General features: G+C 36.2%; 1 protein-coding gene across 6 annotated transcripts; it reads right to left on the bottom strand.

The window, feature by feature from the left end:
• Positions 1–2,367: 2,367 nt before the first annotated feature.
• LOC110904223 (glucomannan 4-beta-mannosyltransferase 9) lies at positions 2,368–16,716 on the bottom strand. Of its 6 annotated transcripts, XR_004879594.1 has the most exons (13): positions 16,140–16,715; positions 15,955–16,053; positions 15,598–15,850; positions 14,725–14,835; positions 12,602–12,738; positions 12,405–12,518; positions 12,125–12,324; positions 11,854–12,045; positions 4,627–4,702; positions 4,352–4,514; positions 3,216–3,975; positions 2,772–3,030; positions 2,368–2,682 (listed from the first exon to the last, which is right to left on the bottom strand). XR_004879594.1 is itself a non-coding variant. In XM_035983353.1 (9 exons), the coding sequence occupies exons 1-9, from the start codon at positions 16,467–16,469 to the stop codon at positions 4,699–4,701; spliced, it is 1,440 nt and encodes a 479-aa protein (XP_035839246.1). In that variant the 5' UTR covers positions 16,470–16,715; the 3' UTR covers positions 4,263–4,698. The 6 variants fall into 6 exon arrangements, 4 of the variants coding, with proteins under 4 accessions (XP_035839246.1, XP_022005746.1, XP_022005745.1 ...); XR_004879593.1 differs by having other exon boundaries at positions 4,352–4,702; XM_035983353.1 differs by lacking the exons at positions 2,368–2,682; positions 2,772–3,030; positions 3,216–3,975 and having other exon boundaries at positions 4,263–4,702.
• Between the last annotated feature and the right edge of the window lie 5,012 nt (positions 16,717–21,728).

Genomic DNA, 21,728 nt, shown 5'->3' with positions numbered 1-21,728 from the left:
AATAAACATAAACCTTATTACCTAGGATGTCGAGTCTTGCATGTGGAGCGAAGCGTCGTTGTGGATCGTTGAGAGCACTGTTCTGGTTATAGTCTGGTTTTAATAAAAACGTTTTCCCATATTAAAACCAAGTTCTCTATAACCAATGGCTCTGATACCAATCTGTCACACCCCCAAAATCCCACACGCGGAGTACCACCGCTTGGGAGCGTGACTGACCAGGATCAAGCCATCAATCATATCATACATAGCATTTAATAATAAAAGTAGTTAGGGTAGTTCATCATGACATGATTGATGTTTCAAAACCAAACATTGTTTAAGTAGCGGAAGCATAGTAATGTAATCTCAAAGTAGTTATAAGTTCAGATATTGTTCATGATCCGTATCCCACAACGACCCGCTCCTCCTTGTGCAAGCTCCATAAAGTACCTAAGGTCCTGCAAGGCATGCAGCAAATAATCAACAAACTAGTTGAGCGAGTTCACAGAAAGTAAGTTCGTATAATAATGCATATATTCATCCTATGGGGGTTTCCCATACAAGTATATACTACAGGTGAGGGATTCTCACGTTTATCCTTTATAATGGGGGCTTCCCATTATGGTACTTACTAGACTAGTGCAACCATGTGTTCTTCATAAACCGAGAACAGGAATACGTACTGGGTCACGTAGGCTTTACGTGACGTGCCCTTCCCCGAGGACAGTGGTACGCGTGGGGGCTACGTAGGCTTGACGCAGTGTGTCCTTCCGACCCGGAAGACAGTAGATGGTATTGGGTTACGTAGGCTTTACGTAACGTGTCCTCCCGACCCGGGAGACAAATGGCAATTACGGGGTTACGTAGGCTTTACGTAACGTGTCCTGGCTATCCTGAGGACGATGGTCTATAGTCTAGTGAATGCGTAAGTACGAGTAATCATTTCCATATCAACATTTCCAACCCAATTCCCAACCCGGGAATCCCATGCCTTGGCTGTGTGAACTCACATTGGTTTGCTCGGCAGATACACAAAGAGTACAGGTAAGCTAGTAAATGGTCAACCACGTCCTATCATGGTTATAATACAAGTCAGGTCTTGACTTAGATAATACACGTTTGTTTCACATAGTCTAGCACGTTGCTAATCACGTAAAAATCATGGCAACATTTGGCAGTTAAGCAATACATACAACTTGTACGGTTTAAACGAGTAAGCCCAATACTAACCGGCCCAACCTGTTGTGCGAATTCCCATAAAGCCTGGTCCAAATAATTATAGCAGTCCAATTAGCAGATATGCAAACAAGTCCAATTACTTGGCCCAATCAATTGGGCCCGTGACAAATGTGAGTCCAAAACAGTGTGTGCGAAGTGGCGGGTTTCGAGTCGCAACAGTGGTTTCGGCTTGACATGGTCCGGTTACGAGTCGCAACGGGACTCGCAACCTCGGTCTCGGCTTGTCATGGTCTGGTTACGAGTCGCAACGGGACTCGTAACAGTGGTTTCGACTGATGCTGTTGTGGTCTCGAGTCGAGACTGTGGGTTCCCGACTCGCAATCTGGGTCGAAACCAAGTGTGTAACTGATTTCCATAATTCATGCAATGATTTATCCGTGATTCTGGCAAACATCTAAGGCAGTTTCGGAAATCAGATCAAACAACATTTTCAAACAATTCAAAGTATATTCATATCATCATCATCAAGAACAGCAATCATCAATTAATCAAGCATAGAATCGGATCATCATTCAAACCAAATCGACTCCTTTATCTAACATGCAACCTAATTCTTTAATCACAGCCGGTTATCAAGCAATATCCGAACCAATTTAACATGTTACCAACACCAATTCAATTCAATAATCATGCAGCCGGTTAACAAGAGTATCATCACTAATATCACTATCATGAACCCTAGTGTAAACGTATTCAATCTTCATTACCAAACATAACATTGGTAAACATATACTAACCGGTTGAGATGGAACGAAACCGAAGAGAGGATGAGGGGATCGCCGGCTTCGAGAAGAGGGTTGTCTTCGATTCCGATTCCGGTCGCAAGAGAGAGAGAGACGAGAGAGAAGTAGGGTTGTGTGTGTGAGTGTTTTGGTAACAATGAGAGAACAAAAGCCTCCTAACTTTGTTTAGTGTTTGCGAGTGGGAAGTGGGCCGAGCCCAACTCGGCTATCTAATGGGATCCGGTTTCAAGGAGCGGCCCGAATGGCTTGTGTGACCGGTTATAATGTGTGGTTTGGGTTCGGCTCAATTAACATACAAACATATATCACACAATGCACATAATAACATAATCACATAGTTATCCAATTAATAGCGTTCTCAATAGCACGTATCGTTACACAAAGTAAGTCTAAAGTTCGAGTTGTCACATTATCCCCAACTAATTGGAAATTTCGTCCCGAAATTTGGTATGCACTCACTGAGGAAGCTAGGTAAGTTCAATCGTTCACTGGTTTTCCTGGGGTGTCACACAGACATCGGCTCGTGCCAGTAAAAGGCCGGAATCCACATGGATATCATAACAAACATATCATCAATCCATTTGTTTTGTGTAAGACTGAACTCAATCATTACCAACTTCCACTGTCTCTCAAATACTTCTGGCTCAATAGAATCAGTCCATACAATATCGCACATCTTCCTTTTAAAGTCCTCATTGTTGCACAACTCGTGTCCAACCTACACCGATAAATGGTGTTCATATCAGCATGTAACGGATATATATTGTAAAAAAAAATACTAATGACACACAGTATAGCATAGTCTACCTTATCTGCCGCTTTTTTCATTATGTGCCACATGCACAATCTGTGTCTGCTGGTGGTAAAAACACCCTCGATAGCCTGTTTCATCGCAGGGTCTTGGTCTGTCACTACGACCTTTGGCTGATGTCCAAATGAATTTACAAATGAATTGAGAAGCCATTTATAAGAGTCAATGCTCTCCGATGCCAACAACCCAGCTCCAAGGGTTACATTTCGACAGTGATTGTCAATCCCAGTGAACGGAACAAACACCATCTTATACCTGAAATTCAATATAATTCACGATTTAGTAACGTGCGAAACAGACAATATAACCTGCGAAATAGACATTATAACATGCAATATATTCAACACCTAACTTTCAATGTATATTAACATGCGATATTCCCATTTTACATAATCATATAACATGCGAAAATATTAAAATAACATTAATGTAACACTTACTTGTTTGTTTTGAAAGTAGCATCAAGCGATATCACATCCCCGAACTCCATAAAGTTACGCTTGCGTAACCCATCGGCCCAGAACAAACTAGTTAACCGTTTGTCTACATCAACAAAATATTCAAACGAAAAATAGACTAAATATTCTTTTTTGTCAGTCAACCTATTAATCACCATGTCAGCGTCATATTCTCCTATATAGCTATTAATTCGAGTTTTAAAGTTTTTGTAATCATCGACCATGGCGCCAACATTCTCAAAAGCACCGTATCGTTTCCTTATTATATGAAAAGCTTTGACATGGCCAAGGTTTAGAGTACCTAGTTCCCATATCATTTCCTCCTAGACTTCTGGCAATTGCCTGTAAGCTGGCAGCATTTGAATATCGTGTGGATATACAAACTTATGATTATGGCTATCAACAAATTTCTTGACTGTATATGATCTACCATCTACCAAACAAATCATAAGTTGAGTTTTGCACCCAGTTCTAATGGTCCCTCTGTTCCTTGATTTGAGTGGCTTTTTTGACTTCGAATAAGCATCGTCAATAAATAATGGCATATGTCCCTCTTTAGAACAAACAAAATAATTAGCTTTGGTTATACCAACACTGTGTACTTCACCACCTTTGCGAGTAGAAAAACCAGCTAACTTAGCATATGTTTGGTAAAACACGTATGCATGTTCGAGAGAACTAAATTGCATTCCAACCATAGGTGTAGCTGATGCTTCAACCTCCGGAATATAAAGCCTTTCATCTACACAATCAAATAAAAAAGAGATAACGCATGCAATTTATCGGACTCATAACATGCGATATATTGAAAACACAAAAATTTCATCATAAGAACGTGCGAATTGTTGGACTCATAACATGCGAAATTGACCATTTTGATAATATGTTTTACACATATGATTTATGATATCATAACATGCGAAATCAGCATTTAGAATTAACATCACATGCGGATTGTCAGACTCATAACATGCGAACTTAAACACTTTGCTTTCATATCAATTATCCTCTAATAAACATTCAAAACCTTCCAATCAGTTATAATCATACAAAATCATTAAAACGATTACACAAAAACATCTGCGAACAATTTAAACATCTGAATTAACAAAACTTACCATTCGAAAACTCATTTACACCACTTGTATTTGCATTTGCATTTGCAGAATTAGGATTTATAACTTCATCAATCGTAACTCTCTGATAAGCAGATAATTGAACCTGATCACCGACCGATCGAGCATCTTCAAACTCAACATCTGTGTTTCATCCGGTACTGCTCTGTGGATCCATTGAAAACAACAATCGATTCAAACCCTAACGCAGAAAAACGAAACTGCAATGTATTGTTTGAGAATTATGTAAATTTGAAACTGATACGAATCATAATTACCGGGATAGTGGTGTAATAAACTTCTCGCTGATTGAATGAATAGACTAATTTGCCCTTAGCTGGTTGAATGAATTATCTGATTGAATGAATGAATTTGCCCTTAGTGGTGTAACAAGCAGTTAATGGTTAAGTTCGCTTTACAGATTAATGAGCCTAATAGTGACTGGACTTGATGTGCATGAGTGATATTAAAATGTGATTTGATGGCGATTATTACACGTTTTAGTAAAAAAATGATAACTCTTTATTTAACTTAAACTACAACTCACTCAGCGAAGTTGACTATTTTTACAGTTTATAATTTTCACTTATTACTGAGCACGAAGAGTAGTGCATTTCGGTGGTTGTGTTATAACAAAAGTATGGTTAACTTAAAGTTCATGTGGACGAAATGTTAATGTAGCGGAAAGTATTATGTGCGGAATGAAATGTTGCCTGAGTAAAGAGTCATTTTTCACATAAGAGCATTTCTTGCGAATAGTCCCACTTTTCGCTAGGGTGTGTTGATGTTAAAAGCTAATAAGGTTTTTATAGGAATCTTTGACCAGTTGAATAAGTGTTCAAAGGTCAGATCGTACATTGTAAAAGAAGCTACCTCCTAGGTGAGTTCTAGATGTCATTTCTCTACTCTATTTTGAGTTGATATGCATGGAATTGTATACATATATACATATGATGTTCTTGATAGCCACTATTTTCCTATTCTTGATGTTCCAATATTTTTGGTATGTGATTGAGTTAACGAAACAAATGTAAACAAATTGACGGTAAACTGTTGACATCTAGCATTTGTTGGTAGAACTATTGATATCTAAAATATGTTACTAAAAACGTATTGATGGATCATGTGAACACGTTAGGGTAACATGTATTAATGATTGATGGAGTCCTATGCCGGTATAACCCAGCTTGATTGCGTGACAAGTAGTTGATAGTGAAGTTTGCTTCACAAATTGATGTGCGCATTAGTGATTGGAGTTGACGTGCATGAGTTATATTAAATGTGATTTAATGATGATTATTAGATGTTTTACTCAAAATGATAACTCTTTGTTTTTAACTTAAGCTATAATTCACTCGACAAAGCTAAGCTGAGTAATTTTAGCTTGCAATTTTAGCTTGCATGTTAGGTTAACAAGTATTGTTAGGTTAAACAAGTATTAATGTTCAATAAGAAGTCACCAACATTAATTGAAAGCCACCCTACCCTGATGTCTGGTATCCTAATGACCTTCGATGACTTATATTGACTTGATGATTTCGTTTAAACTTACATGACTTGATGTAACAATGATGGAATTGAAAATGACACTCTTAGAGTCACATATTTTTGGTGTCCCATAATATATATAATGCATTGTGAGAGTGAGGAACTGTTAATTTGTCGCTAGTGTAGTGTCATACTGGTAGATAATACATTTGTAGCAACCTTTCAGATTTCCTTTGTGATCTCAACATGTCTCTTCTTTCTTGGTGAAAAGTTAAGAATGAAATTAAAAATAGACATGCATGTCTTTACATAATCATCTCCCTTATTATTCGAACTAAAGAATTACAAAGAGAGCATACATAAACACTAACATCTATCAAGTACAAACATATTCCAAATAGTTAATATTCCATTTATGGCCTAGTATATATGCCACACCCAACATTATCTTCTTTCTTCACCACCATAATCTTTTCTTCTTTTCATGGAATATTGTGTCATTTTCTTTTAGATATATACAAAAGAAAGTTTTATGCTAAAAAAACAACGCATATCCAAAGGTGCAATTGCAAAGTGATGAAAAACCGAAGAACAATGTCAACTAAGAGCTAAGGACCTGAGTGCCAATATAACCGAACCCCATTGTTATAAAAGCTATAGCCTGTAGATAAAGGTAAACGAAGTAGTGGTACTTCCCAAATGCAAAATCGTAGCAAGCACATCCAAAGAGGACAATCCCCACGCAAAGCTCTAGCATAAGAATTCTGTGACGGACATGATCCCACCCTCTTAGTATTTAGTTTACACATAATAATCTAGTAGTAGAATTAGAGAGTACGTGGGTTCCGATTCTAAAAAAAAATAATTATCAACATATTAATAGATATATATAGAAATGGGATCAGGAGAAAACGGTTGGAAGTGTGAAAACGGTGAGAACGGATCTTGGTCGAACACGTGGCAGGTGCGCTAAATAATATGCAAGGGCACGATTGTCATTGTTCACGTTCCTCTCAATAAGTCGCGTTATAATTTAGTTTCAAACAAAACTCCAGAAAATTCGTATTCTCAGTTACCTCCTCTCTAAGCTTCCGTGATCTATGGTGTCTAACATGGATTCCGTTCTACAAAGTAATATTTGATGATGTTTTCATATGTGTTCCAGCAAATCATGCAACACTTATGCAACATATATGGCGTTTTGTTCTTTATACTTGTATCAGTGTCGTTTTTTTCAAAGTAATATTTGAAATTGCGTTTATGTTTCAATGGCGTTCTTCATATATCCAATATTTGGCTTTTTCGTTATTAATGTTAATTATCTTTTGGGATCTAATATATGCTTATTGTTTACGATCAATGGCGTTTTACACCTGGTTACGTATATCTGATTAGTTTTGAATATTTGGCATTAATTTGTAAACATCAGTTCTTACTATTTGTTAATTATTCAACTAATAGCGTTAATTTGTTAATTTGTAAACATCAGTTTTGTTAGTGTTTTCAATAACACGTTTTAGAAAGACACTAAGAACAGTTCTTCATATTGTTTATTATTCAACTAATGGCGTTTTCATTATGGCGTTTTCAATTATATGTTTTATTAAAAAGGTAACATCAGTTATTCATATTGTTTATTAGGTGTTGTTTATTAATAAATTAATGGCGTTTTCATCGATAATGTTTTAAGGAGACATTTTCTATGTTAAAGGAGACATTTTCTATTTTAATGGCGTTTTTCTTAATTTGTTCTCACTGTGTTTTCTCAGACGAAGGTGTTTCTTCGAATGAAAGGTTTTGAACAAAAACTTGTTTTCCATTTATCATTCCCAACATTAGTGAAGAGATAAAGCCTAAAACGGATATGATATTCCCAAGCCTCGATGATTGTTATTCAGTGTATGTTAGGTATGCGACGGCTTGTGGTTTTTCTGTCAGGAAAGGGACTGAAAAGATAAACGCCAAAGAAGAAACATATATTAAGTATTGCATATGCACGAGATCTGGGGTATATAAGGACAAGAAGGTTAATACGTTGGACCCGAATCAAAAGGAAAGGATTGTGCGATCCAAATTTCAAAGAGGACTGGTTGTGGAGCACAATTATGTGTAATGTTTGAGGCTGGATCTTGGAAGGTCTATAAGTTCGTTGAGGAGCACAACCATGATTTTTTTGAACCGGCTGATAAGCATTTTCTTCCGTCTGAACGACACCTCACTCAGCTCCAGTAGCATGTTATACATAGCATGTCTAAGTTGAATTTGTGACCAGTTAAGGCGTTTAATGTTATGAAGACTTGTTTTGGTGGTTTTGAAGACGCGGATTCAAGTAAAGTTGATTTTAAGAACTATAAGAGGCGAATTAACTTGTTTATAGGGGAATACGACGCTGAGATGGTCGTGAGACATTTGTATGAAAAAAACAGTCCCAGCCTAATTTCTCATACAATTACTTCACAGACGATGAGAATCATTTAAAGGGACTTTTTTGGTGTGACGATCAATGAAAACGTAACTACCACGTGTTTGGCGATGTGATTTCGTTTAACGCCGCGTATAGTTCCAACAAGTAATACTTATAATTCTATTTTTTCTGTGTGTTTGGCGTTTTCACTATTTAGATGCATTGGCGTTTTGTTCTCGTTTTATTTTTACAATGGCGTTTTCATATGCAGATACTCTTTGGTGTTTGTACCGTTCACTGGTATAGACAATCACCACTGCAATGTTAAATTTGGTGCTGCATTATTGGCGTCAGAAATTGCTGATACATATATATGGTTGTTGAGAGTTTTTCTAAATGCTGTCGGTGCTCAACCAAAAGTTGTTGTCACTGACCAAGATCCAGCAATGAAGAAGGCTATTTCTGTTGTATTTGTTGAAACGAGGCATCGGTTATGCATGTGGCACGTGATGCATAAACCTTCTCTAAAGGTTGATTCTCTTATTTTCATGTGTTTGGCGTTTTAAGATATATGGCGTTTTGCCATTCATAACTGTTTTTCATGTTAGTTTTTTGTTTCTAATATATTTATTCCATGGCGTTTTCGTGTGTTATACAGGTTGGTGTTAGGCTTTGCAATTCCACCAATTTCAATGAACGTATTTGTGGTGTTGTGTGGATGGATATTCTTACACCCGAAGAGTTTGAATCAGGATTGGAAGAGGTTATTGAAGAGTTCAATTTAGATGATAATGACTGGCTTTATGATATTTTTGCACTTAGAGATTCTTGGATCCCTGCATACTATAGAATGGAGGAACTGTCGGGCCTTATGCGTACGACATCGAGGTCGAAGAGTGAGAACCATTTTTTGGTCAAGTGTGCAATGCAAAATCTACTCTTGTTGAGTTCATGACTCTTTACGAAAATGCAATAGAAGCACAGTGTCATACGCACCGAAACAATGATCATGGATCTCGATACAAATGCCCCTAGTTGAAAAGTAATTATAAAGTGTTGGAGAGCCAAGCTGCTGAGATATACACAAAAATATTTTTGTGACATTCAAGCTGAGCTAATCGCGATTGGGGATTGCTTAAGTCAACTTATGAAAAGCAGCCCGATGGGTTTGTTAAGTTCTACATAAATGATTTCCAGCAGCCTTGTACATCTTTATTCGAGGTAAACAATGGTGTTTTTTGGGTATATTATTTGGCGTTTTCTGGGTATGGCGTTTATTATATTTTTAAACATTTTTTTTGCCTGAAGTTTTTGTGTTTGTTGTTTGATGGTATTTTATACAAACATTATCTGCATGGCGTTTTATACATACATTGTTTTTGGCGTTTTTTCAGGTAATGTACCGTAAGTCTAATTGCACGAGCACTTGCTTATGGAGGCGTTTTGAGCAGTTTGGTTTGCTATATAGACATATATTTTATGTTTAGAGAAGTTTGGATATTAGGGAATTTCCAAAACAGTACATTTTGAACAGATAGCGTAAAGAGGCTTCGCCAAATTGCTCTTCCGATTACTCAATGAGTTATGAATTTATGACCGAGCTTAATCCCGATGTGCAAAGTATGATGCGAGAAATTATTTTGGCAACACTGTATACTTTGAACTATTTATCAGGTAATAAGGAGGAGTTATCCTTATACAAGGATCATATTCAATCTTATAAGAAGAAGGTTCAAGATATGCAGATTGTTGCTCCTCCTCCTACTACTAGGGATAAATTTGCGGTGATAACATGTCAATATCAAAACCACAAGAATCCGATAAGAGTCCCTGTTGGGTATAAGTCGAAAGGTTCTGGATCTCGGAAGCGTTTGAAATCCAAACAGGAGGAAGCAATTGAAAAAAAAAACAAAAACAAAAACAAAAGGGAAGTCCGGGGCAAAAGAAAGACAGTGTAAGAATTGTAAATCTTTTGGACACTATGCATCTACATGCAAGAAGGCCGTACTTAAAAGAAAATCGACACGGTCTTCGAGAGCAAGTGAAAAGTAGTTTGACATTTTTTATATTTTTTTTCAGAACATACAATATCGTCATTTGGCGTTTTATATTTTTATATATATCATTTTTATTGTTTTTTTTCACATTTTTTCACTTTTTGTGCATAACATGTAATTTGGAAGTTACATAACAAACCATAGAAGATCGCACACACACATAAACGCCAAAAAAAGAGTACCTTTTAGTAAACATAAATACTTTATTCCTCTAATTTGGTGAGGATTAACTCAATAAGATTTTGTTGAATGAGATGGACAACATTTTTAATCCTCACTTAAGAATGTTGTCCAACCCATTTAATGGAACTTTATTGAGAACAAAACTGAATCTCCAAGAAATGACGTTTGCCATCTGTGGTTTTTGAACTTTTTGGCGTTAAAAATTGAATGTTATTTAGTAAAATATGGCGTTTGTTTTTTGTATGATCAATGGAAGGTCCTGAGACGTTGTTTATATAAGATTTTTTGGCGCGTAGTTTAGGCGGGAATTTTTTTTATAATAGATGTTAGTAATAAAGCTTCCTTCGTTTCAGTTACTGTTTGTTCAGTTTTATCTCTTAAGGCTGTAAGGTGTCCTATCATTAAGTTTGGCGTTTTGTATGAATGGCGTTTTAGAAACAAGTAGATGCAATAGTCTAAAACAAATACATTAGTCAACATGAAAATTAAAAAATAAAAGCAATTTATGTGTATGGCGTTTTACTCATGACTTTGACGTTTTGTATGAATGATGTTTTAGATAAAAATGGCGTTTCATCTAGAAGGGATTGATGTGTATGGCTTGTAGTTTAAGGCGGGAATTTTAATGGCGTTTTACTCATGAGTTTGGTGTTTTGTGTTAGAGCAGTAAAAAGACCCTTTTACCCTTAATGAAGCGCGTCCACGTAATAAAGCTGATGTTATTTACGAAAACGCCACCACGCCATGCTAATCCATAGATTGTTTTCATCCAACGGATGAGTGACGTTCTCACTGTTTTCACACTTATAGGCGTTTTTCCTAAATCCTGCCCTTATATATACATATGCATATATATATATATATATATATATATATATACACACACAAATGGGATGGATAATTTGAAAACCAGGATAAGTTGTGAAAACCGTAAAAATTCCTATCTCTCAAGAGTTTTTATTTTTATTTTTTTAAATTCTCATATCTTCTATGTACTACAAACTAGAAGATTTAAAAAAAATTGCATACAATTCATATATGTAAGTAAAAAGACATAAACAGAGAATTTTACGTGTGCGTAAAACACTTTTACATACATAAAAACAAATTATATATATTGTAAAAACCTATTACATATACGTAATTTCACACTAGAAGTTATTTTTTTAAACTTTATTTACATCTTCTAGTTAGTAGTAAATATAAGATATGAGAAAAAAATATTTAAAATATTACGAAGACGTGAGTTCTTATAGTTTTCACAACTTACCATGGTTCTTAATAAATCCTGATCCTATTTATATAAAATAGGAATACGTTAATGGAACACATGTTTAAACATGTATCTTCATTTGAGTTATAGTAAAATGTACCTTTCACCTATTCTGAATCGAGATTGACTTTCTGATGTTGCTGCCTTGACCTTGGAAGCATCTCCGTGTTTCTCAGTAACAACCCATTCATTCACTCTTTGAGTCTCAAAAAGTCCGATGAATGTGGCCTTAGTCCGGTGGAGGGACATGACATTCTCCAAGAGAACCCAAAACACCACCAAATAGAAAGATCTGCAAAAAGATAGTCACAAAATTTATTCATTACTAATGAAAAGACACATACGAATGATAAGAGAACTACAAACACAACCTGGGAGTTCCAATTACGTTAAAAAGCGTGATGATGGTTGGGATATATATTATAGCCCATACTGGAATCATAACTTCTGGTATCAATACAGTTGCAGGAATCACAACACAATAGAGTGTGAATGTGACAATATGAGCAACGATCTTTCTTACAAAGAAGAAACTATACAAAATATATATCTTTTTCCACCATGTTACTCTCTAGACAATAAGTAAAAAAAGAAAGTCACAACAACATCAATTGATCAAAAAATTCAAAACTCTGAAAAAGAAAATCATACATTATTCCTCATGATCTCGAAAACCATTTTTCTGAAAAGGTTAGCTGGTCCACAAGACCATCGATGTTGTTGGTAACGATAAGCTTTCAAAACACTTGGTAGTTCATTTTTAACCTATACATCAATCGATAAATTAGAAAAGAGTCAAAATTTCTTTTGTCGCTAGCTTTTCCACTCTACAAAATTAAACAGGTTACCATTATTGAACCAATGTATAAGAACTTCCATCCTTTAAGACTAGCGCGAACCGCCAAGTCCATATCTTCTACCGTTGTGCGGTCCTTCCATCCCTCTGCCTCGTCAAGCGCAGCCATTCTCCAAACTCCAGCAGTCCCTAAGAAAAAAATATATATTTAAGACAACTTTAGTTTACATTTGAAGGAGTAGCGTTTTGAATTTATTTTATGTTATTAATGTGTTAAAGTGTAAATGTAATTTATGTTATTAATGTCTTAAGTGTGATTTTGTCATCAATCAATGTCTAAAATTTGTGCAAATAGAGCGAGATAGTGTGTTGCAACATAAACACCACTACATTGATAATAAGTTATGTACTCAGGGGTGGATTTACATTGATGCCAGGGGTGCACGGGATACCCTTCAACTTTCTTGGCAAAGTGTAATTTTCTTTTTTTTATCTTTGTTTTATTTATTAGGGACACCCCTAAACAAATATTAGGATACCCCTAAATTGAGTGTAAATAAAATGAGATGAAATGAAAATCTTCCTGTCGACGAAAACAAAAATTCCCGGTTGCCAGAAAGTTGCAGCAACACAGGTAAAAAAAATTGGAGAAGATGAACTTAAATATTAATTGATGTAACCACATCGGAATTCATAAAAGTAAACAAACGTGTGTAAAAGTAAAAGTAAATCTCAATAGTCAAATTTTATTTAATATTTAATCAATGATTTTTACAAAAGTAAAAGTAACATCTCAATAGTCAAATTTTATTTAATATTTAATCATTGATTTTATTTAATTTATTGTAAGCATTTATTGTTTGTTTTATTTTAATTTTACTTTGTTTGTTTATCATTTTATTTAGTATTACATTTAGTTTATTAATAAGTTTTTAGTTGTTTTTATTGTTGATGAATTTTTCTGTTATAAACCAAATATTATTTATGAAATTTCTAAGTAACATTTAAAGTTTTACGGAAAACTATATGATGACGTTCTTGTGTGGTACACCAAAAATAGTAACATGTACTTTAGAATCTAATAAATAAAATTATATTATATTTGTACATATAGTTAAATTGTTTTCATTCTCTCATTTAATTAGAGAATAACACTCTACTAAAAAGTATGAATTAAGAAATACTGATTAATTTCTTTCAAGCCATTAAGACTAGTGGGTGTGGGGCGTTGGTTGGACGGGGGATGTCAGACAACGCTGGCTAACCCATACCATGCCAGCGTTGGCCACGACGTTACCCCTCTAGCGTGGCTTTGAAGCCTGGCGTGGGATGAGGGGAGATGTGAGGTGGCTGGCTAGTATTAGCTGGTGAGAGATGACCGTTGGGCTAGCCGTTTGGCATAGCCGTTGGCCAACGCCGCCTTGCCACATGGCCCCCCAACGCCGCCTGGTCATGCCCCTTCCACACCCCACTTTTTTGGGTGTGGACTGGTGGAGCCCAAAAGTACCACGTGTCGAGCGATGCCCTCAACCCAACCCCCCCCCCCCCCCCCAACCCCATAGTCTAGGGGACAGTCTCGTGGTAAAGTGGTGTATTCTCAACCAAGTGGTTATAGGTTCAAATCCTACAAATGGTAGGTGTGATGATTTTAGCCATTCAAAAAACAAAAAGATTTTACAACACACGTATCTATACAATTAATACGTAATTTCAATTATATCTTATCTCAAATTATTATTTTATAATTTCTAAATCTTATTACTAAATGTTTAACTATTTCTACGAAGGATTTTTGGCCTAGCGTTATTAAGGTGTTGGATAAAACTTTGCTTTCCCGTGTGGTAAGGGTTCAAATCCCATTGGTGACAAAATTAAGCCGTTCAAAGAAAAAACTATCTATTTCATTTAATATTTTTTTTTATTTAAACTATGTAACACATAGGTCTGCAACAGGGCCTCTAATGATTCTCGAATTCTCAAGAAGACCTTAGATAAAAGAAAAATCTAGGCCCTATTTTTACTAGCCGCACATGACCCTAAGAGCCCTCCAATTCTTGGTGGTGGCCGTAGCTAAAAAATTTGAGTTTTTTTTCTAGATCTGCCACTGTATGTACCCGTTAACTTACCCTCCCCAAACTAACAATAGGACACCGATTTAAGTACGAGTTTGCTTACCATTGAATCCAAAAAATGAGTGAGCAATAGAACCAAATTCTTGCTCCACTTTGAAATGGTAGTTAAGAGACATCTCTTGTACTCTTGTCATTATGCAATCACTTGAGTTCACTGTAAAGTTAATTAAATACTCCACCATAAATCACACCGATTTTTGTGTCTTTGTATCAAACATTTATGCTTATATATTCATTCTTCTATCATAGGGGGATGGATTTTAATGAAAGATGTAGAAGTTGTATCTTCAAGTATAGGGACCAAAGTGTCATATTAGAGAAGTCTAGTGTAGGTTGATTAATTATGAAGAGTTGTGAAATGTTAATTCCACTAGTCACGAGGCAAACTTAGCCAAGCCAAGGAAAACTGAATTTAACTCGAAATCTTCTATCGAGCTAGAAATTTAAACTCTAAAGTAGTTCGTTTACATATCAATCTTCCTCGTGACTCGATGAGCCCAATCGAAATCGAACGAAATGAAAAACAGATTAACTGCTCATGAGTGTCAGAAATCGGTAAGGGAAAGACATATATATATACAAATAATAAAGTCTTAAAAACTTATATACGAAAAAAAATGTAGAAGTAAATAAGAAGTAAAAAATTCTGGGTGGAGGAGGTACTTTGTGGCGGAGAACTTTTAGACTAAAATGAAAAGCAGGCATGCTCGAATAAAACTTAACATTATTCGAGCTATATCACCTTGGCTTGAGCTCAAACCGAAATTTAAAAAGTTTTCAACTCAGGTCGGCTTGAGTTTTAAACGATTCAGTCATAGAATCATCATTTATAACTAAAAATCTTATGCGTATTGAAATGAAAAGACAAATATAAAATAAAGTAAAACGTAAGTGAGTTTTGGAGATAAGAGTTTACCGAATTTCCAACGACCTTGAACGAGAGCAAGCTCAGGGTTATGATGAAGAAACGGGATAGTTTGAGCAAGGAAATTGGGTTCGGGTTGAAAATCAGCATCAAAGATGACCACGTACTCGCACTCTTTGGCATAATCATGCTTTAGCCCTTGTTTAAGTGCCCCGGCTTTGTATCCCTCTCGGTTGTCCCTAACTTGGTAATGTATGTTTATTCCTTTGCTTGCCCAACTGTTGCACTCCATTTCCACCATACTCTACAATACATCCCAAATTCAATGCACAACCATAGAAACATAAAAAATAAAGTATCATTATATACTTAAAAGTGTAGTATTTTCTTTCCCAAAATATTAACAACCTTGATCAATGGATCTGTTGAATCATCAAGCACTTGAACCACAATACGATCATACGGCCATGTAAGCCTACATGCAGCTCCAATAGAAAGCTGATAAACCTGTTTACACAAGTAAATTAAAACACAAAAACAGTAGCAGAACAATTGTGAGAAGAAGAAAAAAAAAAAAAAAAAAAAAAAAAAACCTCTCTTTCGTTGAACATTGGAACTTGAACAAGAACTAGAGGGTACACCGAACTACCCAACTCAACATCGTCTTCAAATTGTTTCCATTTGTAACGTTGTTCGGGTTTTTTACCAAACAATTTGTTAGTTGTAACCACCATAACCATGTAAACCATTTCTGTGAATAACATGATCAACATCACCAGATTAATATACATAAAAACTCTCAGAAATGGCACTACTAATGACACTTTGATTTGACCCCAGATGAGCATAAATTTCCCTATAATGTCGTCCTGTGTACCCATAAACAATTCCAATAGATTTGCCATTGTCAAAGGCCTATCCATTTACTCTTTAGACAGAGCAAGAAAAAGAGGAAGCTGACAACAATGAAACAGAGGATGCTGTGTTTTCTGTCTTGGGGTTGAATTTTGATTTTATAAATAGCCAAAAATGTTGAATTTAAAGCAAAAACGTTCTATTTTAGAGCATGAGAGATTTGTATGGTTAGGATTTTGCATCCCATACAAAGATGCAAAGTGAGGAAAGATGTAAACATGAAGCTTTTATTTAATGAGAAAAGGCATAGTTGAAAACACGACAAATGACCGAAGCTTATGGTATCTTGATGTGTTAAATGATGCGCCTTTTCTAAAGATCATCGAAGTTTCAAGTCAGTGAAGTCACGCAGTGAACTATGAAGTAGAAGAGAGATTTGTATCAGTTGCGGATCCAGAAAAAAAAAAAAAAAAAAAACTTCAGGGGTATCCCAATTTTTTTACCTACGGCCGCCACTAAGAATTGGAGGGCTCTTAGGGGCCATGTGCAGCTAGTAAAAATGGGGCCTAGAGTTTTCTTTCATCGAAGGTCATTCATGAGAATTCGAGAACCATTAGAGGCCCTGTACGCCTAGTATATATGATTACTAGGTTGCAGACCTATGTGTTACACAGGTTAAATAAAAAAATATTAAATGAAATAGACAGTTTTTTCTTTGAACGGCTTAATTGTGTCACCAATGGGATTTGAACCCTTACCACTTGGGAAAGCGAAGTTTTATCCAACACCTTAATAACACTAGGCCAAAAACCCTTTGGTAGAAATAGTTAAACATTTAGTAATAAGATTAGAAATTCTAGTATAATAATTTGAGATAAGATACAATTGAAATTACGTATTAATTGTATAGATACGTGTGTTGTGAAACCTTTTTGTTTTTTGAATGGCTAAAATCATCACACCTGACATTTGTAGGATTTGAACCCAAAACTACTTGGTTAATCAATATTTATTAATTCATACTTTTTAATAGGAGTTAATCAATATTTATTAATTCATACTTTTTAATAGAGTGTTACTCTCTAATTAAATGAAGGAATGAAAACAATTTAACTATAGGATCCAAATATAATTTTATTTATTACAGTCTAAAGTACATGTAACTTATATTTTTTATTTTATTTTTGGGTGTACCACACAAGAACGTTATAATAAGGTTTTCCTTAAAACTTTAAATGTTACTTAGATGTTTCATAAATAATATTTGGTTTATAATAGAAAAATCATCAACAATAAAAAGAACTGAAAACTTATTAATAAACAAATTTAATACTAAATAAAATGATAATTTTTTTTTGAACGGTAGATCAACTGGATTTCCAGCTTACTTTAAAGGGCCATCATATGATGTTTAAACCCCTCATCCTAAGTTCAAATCCCTCCCAGAGGTGTTCTCCCATATTTACATAATTTGAATTTAGTAGGAATCGAACCTGAGACCTCCCTAGAAGGTAACCACTTAGTGAAAAACTCCCTAACCAACTGGGCTATACCATATTGGCAATAAAATGATAAATAAACAAATTAAAATAAAACAAATAATAAATGCTTACAATAAATTAAATAAAATCAATGATTAAATATTAAATAAAATTTGACTATTGAGATGTTAGTTTTACTTTTGCAAAAATCAAAGATTAAATATTAAATAAAATTTGACTAGTGAGATGTTAGTTTTAGAGGAGGAGGGGTGGTCACTAGTGATACATTTCTATCACTGCCAAGCACCAATCAACTCATGTTATGTCATCACCCAATATTCTATCACTAGTGATAGAAATGTAGTGGGGGTGGTATCACTAGTGATGGATTCTATCACTCCCAAATTTTTTTAATTTTCCTTTTAAAATTAGAAATTAAATAATAAAACACTAAAATTAAAAATTTCATTAAATTTAAAACATACTACTTCAATTTAACATACTTGAAACATACAATTTTAAAAAAAAAACCTACTCCTCGTCCGAATCATGAAACTCCAAACCTAGAGAACCTACTAGTTCGATTAAATCGTATCTCAACCGAAAGTGAGTTTCTTCATTACGCAATTCTAGATGGATATTTTGTGGAACTTGAACTTGTGTAGGAGGATCCGGCACCCAATCCGGGGATATTGCACGTCCGTCTTCTTTGATCAGCATATTGTGCAATATGATACATGCATACACTATGTTATGTATTGATTTCTTGGTCGTCGCACGAACCGGTCGGTGTAGTATACCCCATCTACCCTTTAAAACACCAAATGCCTCTCAACATATTTTCTTGCCGATTCTTGCAATTTTTGAACGCGATTTCTTTAGGCTCGACAGGAAATGAGGGAGCTTTCACAAAAACAGACCAAGACGGGTAGATACCATCCACAAGAAAAAAGACTCGTCTATAATGTCGACCGTTAACATAGAAAGGAGAGGAAGGTGCGGTATCATCCGTTACGCTTTGGAACAACGACGACGTGTGCAACACATTGATGTCGTTGTTTGAACCTGGAACACCGAAATACGAATGCCAAATCCATAAATCATTCGACGCCACCGCTTCTAGTATGATGGTTGGTCTTTTGATGTCTCCCCTAACATACGCCCCTCGCAACTCTCTTGGACAATTTTTCCACTCGATATGTGTACAATCGATGCTACCGAGGATCCCGGGAAAATGCCATCTAGCCTCGTGTGCGGCGTAAATACGTGACATGTCGTGGCTCGTCGGTTTACGTAAAAACTCGTTAGCATACAACTTAATGACCGCGTTGCAAAAAAATTGCAAACATTCACGTGAAGTTCTTTCCGACATAGCTAGGTATTCATCATATTGATCGGGAGGGTTACCTGTCGCTAGTTGGCGAATGGCGGACGTGCATTTTTGTATCGGCGTGAAACTTGGTTTGCCCCTCGCATCGTAACCTTCTTGAAACCATTCCTCGCTTGCTTCGATGTCTCCAACAATCTTTAAAAATAATTCTTTGGGTAAACGAAACCGATCTCTAAACGTTTCGGCATTGTAGAGCGGATTTTCCACAAAATAATCGTTCATCAAAACTTCGTTGGCACGTATACGATCACGGTCGACCATCTTCTTCTTTGGGCGGGACGACTCGGCATCAAGCTCGTTATACACCGACACAAAATATTTTAGCGTCTCGTTGTCGGAAGACGACTCGGTATCGCTATCGCTAGACATCGGAAACGTCGGATCCGTAGGGAATTCCAATTGAGAAAGATATAAAATTGTGTGAAATGGATTTATGTTTTTGTTGTGTGTAAAAAATGGTTTAAATGGAGATATATATAGGTTTAAAGGTTTTTTTTTTTTATAAAGTTACCGTTATTCAATGGTCAAATAATACCCAACGTTCAAATTCCATCCAATTTCAACGCGTTATACGTTCAACACGTTACAAAAAGAACGCGTAACGGGGTGGACGGCAGCGGTGTTCCGTGGTCGATTAACGCGTGATGGGGTGGTATCACGGATCACCCCGCCTGCTCTTTGTTTTGTGTATTTACTTTTATGAATCCGATGCGGTTATATTTGTATTGTTAGGATTTTGCATCCCAGTTAGCTTGAAAAGTAAAAAAGATGCAAAGAGAAGAAAGATGTAAACATGAAGCTTTTATCTAATGAGAAAAGGCATAGTTGAAAACACAACAAACGACCTAAGCTTATTTAGTCCAATGGTATCTTGATGTGTTAAATGATGCCCTTTTCTAAAGATCATCGAAGTTTCAAGTCTGTGAAGTCACGCAGTGAACTATGAAGTAGAACTAGGAGTAGACTATATGGGTCCAATCCATTGTCAAGAGACACGTATATCCATCATAAAATCAATATAAGTGTATCATTGATTCTAAATAATATAATTACTCATAATATTGTTTCAAATGTCACAAATAAATAAACTTAATTATAAAAATTAAACTATTATTTCAATAAAAATAGAGTAAATATACCATAAACAAAATATAACAGTAATCTTCTAAATAAACCTTGTTTTAGTTCAAATTTAGCATATATCAAAAATCAAATCATCTGATGTATCCATGTAATCGACATTCAAGTGAATAATGAAGTACAGATAATAATTCAAACAATTCTTCATATACCATACTCCTCATATTACTGTACCAAGTATACTAATTTTAACCTTTTATCTACATATTAAACATGAGAATATCTCTGATGAAACAATGGTTAACCGGGCAGGGTTAACACACTGGTCTCGTCAAGAAGGGTTAATCCCTTCCTCTCGTGGATCGCTGGCTGGATCACCGGTGGTTGATCTCCTGCACAAGGAAACAAGCCGTGACTCGTAACAAGGAGGATGGGGTGGGGGGTGCTCCTTGTTACCACTCTCCGGCGTGAGAATCAGTAGTTTGCTTGGGAAGCAAAGTAAGATAGTAGTAGTAGTGAGAGAGTTGTGAAGAGATACCTCAAACCTGGTTTGGGGTTGGTATTTATAGCCGAGGAGTGAAGGAGGAGGATGATGGATGGACTGACGACGTGCTGCACCTTTGCAGGTGTGTCAGGCTTGTCGGTTGTGGAGGTTACGCCACGTCAGTCCATTGCTTACGTAGCTCTGACAGGTAACTGCCATTGGTGCCACTTGCACTGTGGTGTCAGTCCCACTTGTTGAGTGCATATGATGCGGTGCAAGCCGCATCGCTGCATGCGGTAACGTCTGAGGTTACCGTGTCTCCTGCTTGTGATCAAGAAATACGCGAGATGCGGTGCTAGCCGCATCGTCGTCCGCGGAGACTGTTTGCCTGCATCCCTTATCGTGACGAAAATGCCCATATGATGCGGTGCCAGCCGCATCGTTACGTTCATCTTCTTCTACGCCTAAGGTAAGGCTTCCTTGTATTGATAGAAGTGTTCACTGGACGCGGTGCGAGGCCGCATCGCTGTGAATACTTCCGTTTTCATACACCAGATGTGATGCTATGTCGCATCACTCTACCGTTCTCATGTTCCATGTAAGTCCTCCTTCGTTACTAGATAGATTGGATTCAACCCTTGTGTCGACGCGTTCTCGCATGGGCACAAGTAGGTTGTTAGCTGGTGGGGGTTTTGATAAGGGTAATGGTCACTCGCGGTCGATGCTGACGCGAGATCTGGGACCATACCCCTTCAAGTCCCCCCAGTCTAGTGTTGCTGCCACATACAAGTTGTATGTGGGAGGAGTACTGGACTATGGTGTTTAGAAGGTAGTTTGGAGTCTGGAGAAGATCCTAGACCATGTGGATGGTCTTTCCTGTATGTAAATCAAG

The sequence above is a fragment of the Helianthus annuus genome, chromosome 14, assembly GCF_002127325.2.
Source record: "Helianthus annuus cultivar XRQ/B chromosome 14, HanXRQr2.0-SUNRISE, whole genome shotgun sequence".
Classification (NCBI taxonomy): domain Eukaryota; kingdom Viridiplantae; phylum Streptophyta; class Magnoliopsida; order Asterales; family Asteraceae; genus Helianthus; species Helianthus annuus.
This window is presented reverse-complemented; position numbering and strand designations above follow the sequence as displayed.

Coding starts and splice junctions, on each gene's coding strand:
- LOC110904223 (XM_022150053.2), bottom strand. CDS start 16,469: ATGGATAGGCCTTTGACAATGGCAAATCTATTGGAATTGTTTATGGGT. Junction 12,739..14,724: donor CTCATTTTTTGGATTCAATG/GTAAGCAAACTC, acceptor TTTTTTTCTTAG/GGACTGCTGGAGTTTGGAGA. Junction 12,325..12,404: donor TCGAGATCATGAGGAATAAT/GTATGATTTTCT, acceptor CTTATTGTCTAG/AGAGTAACATGGTGGAAAAA.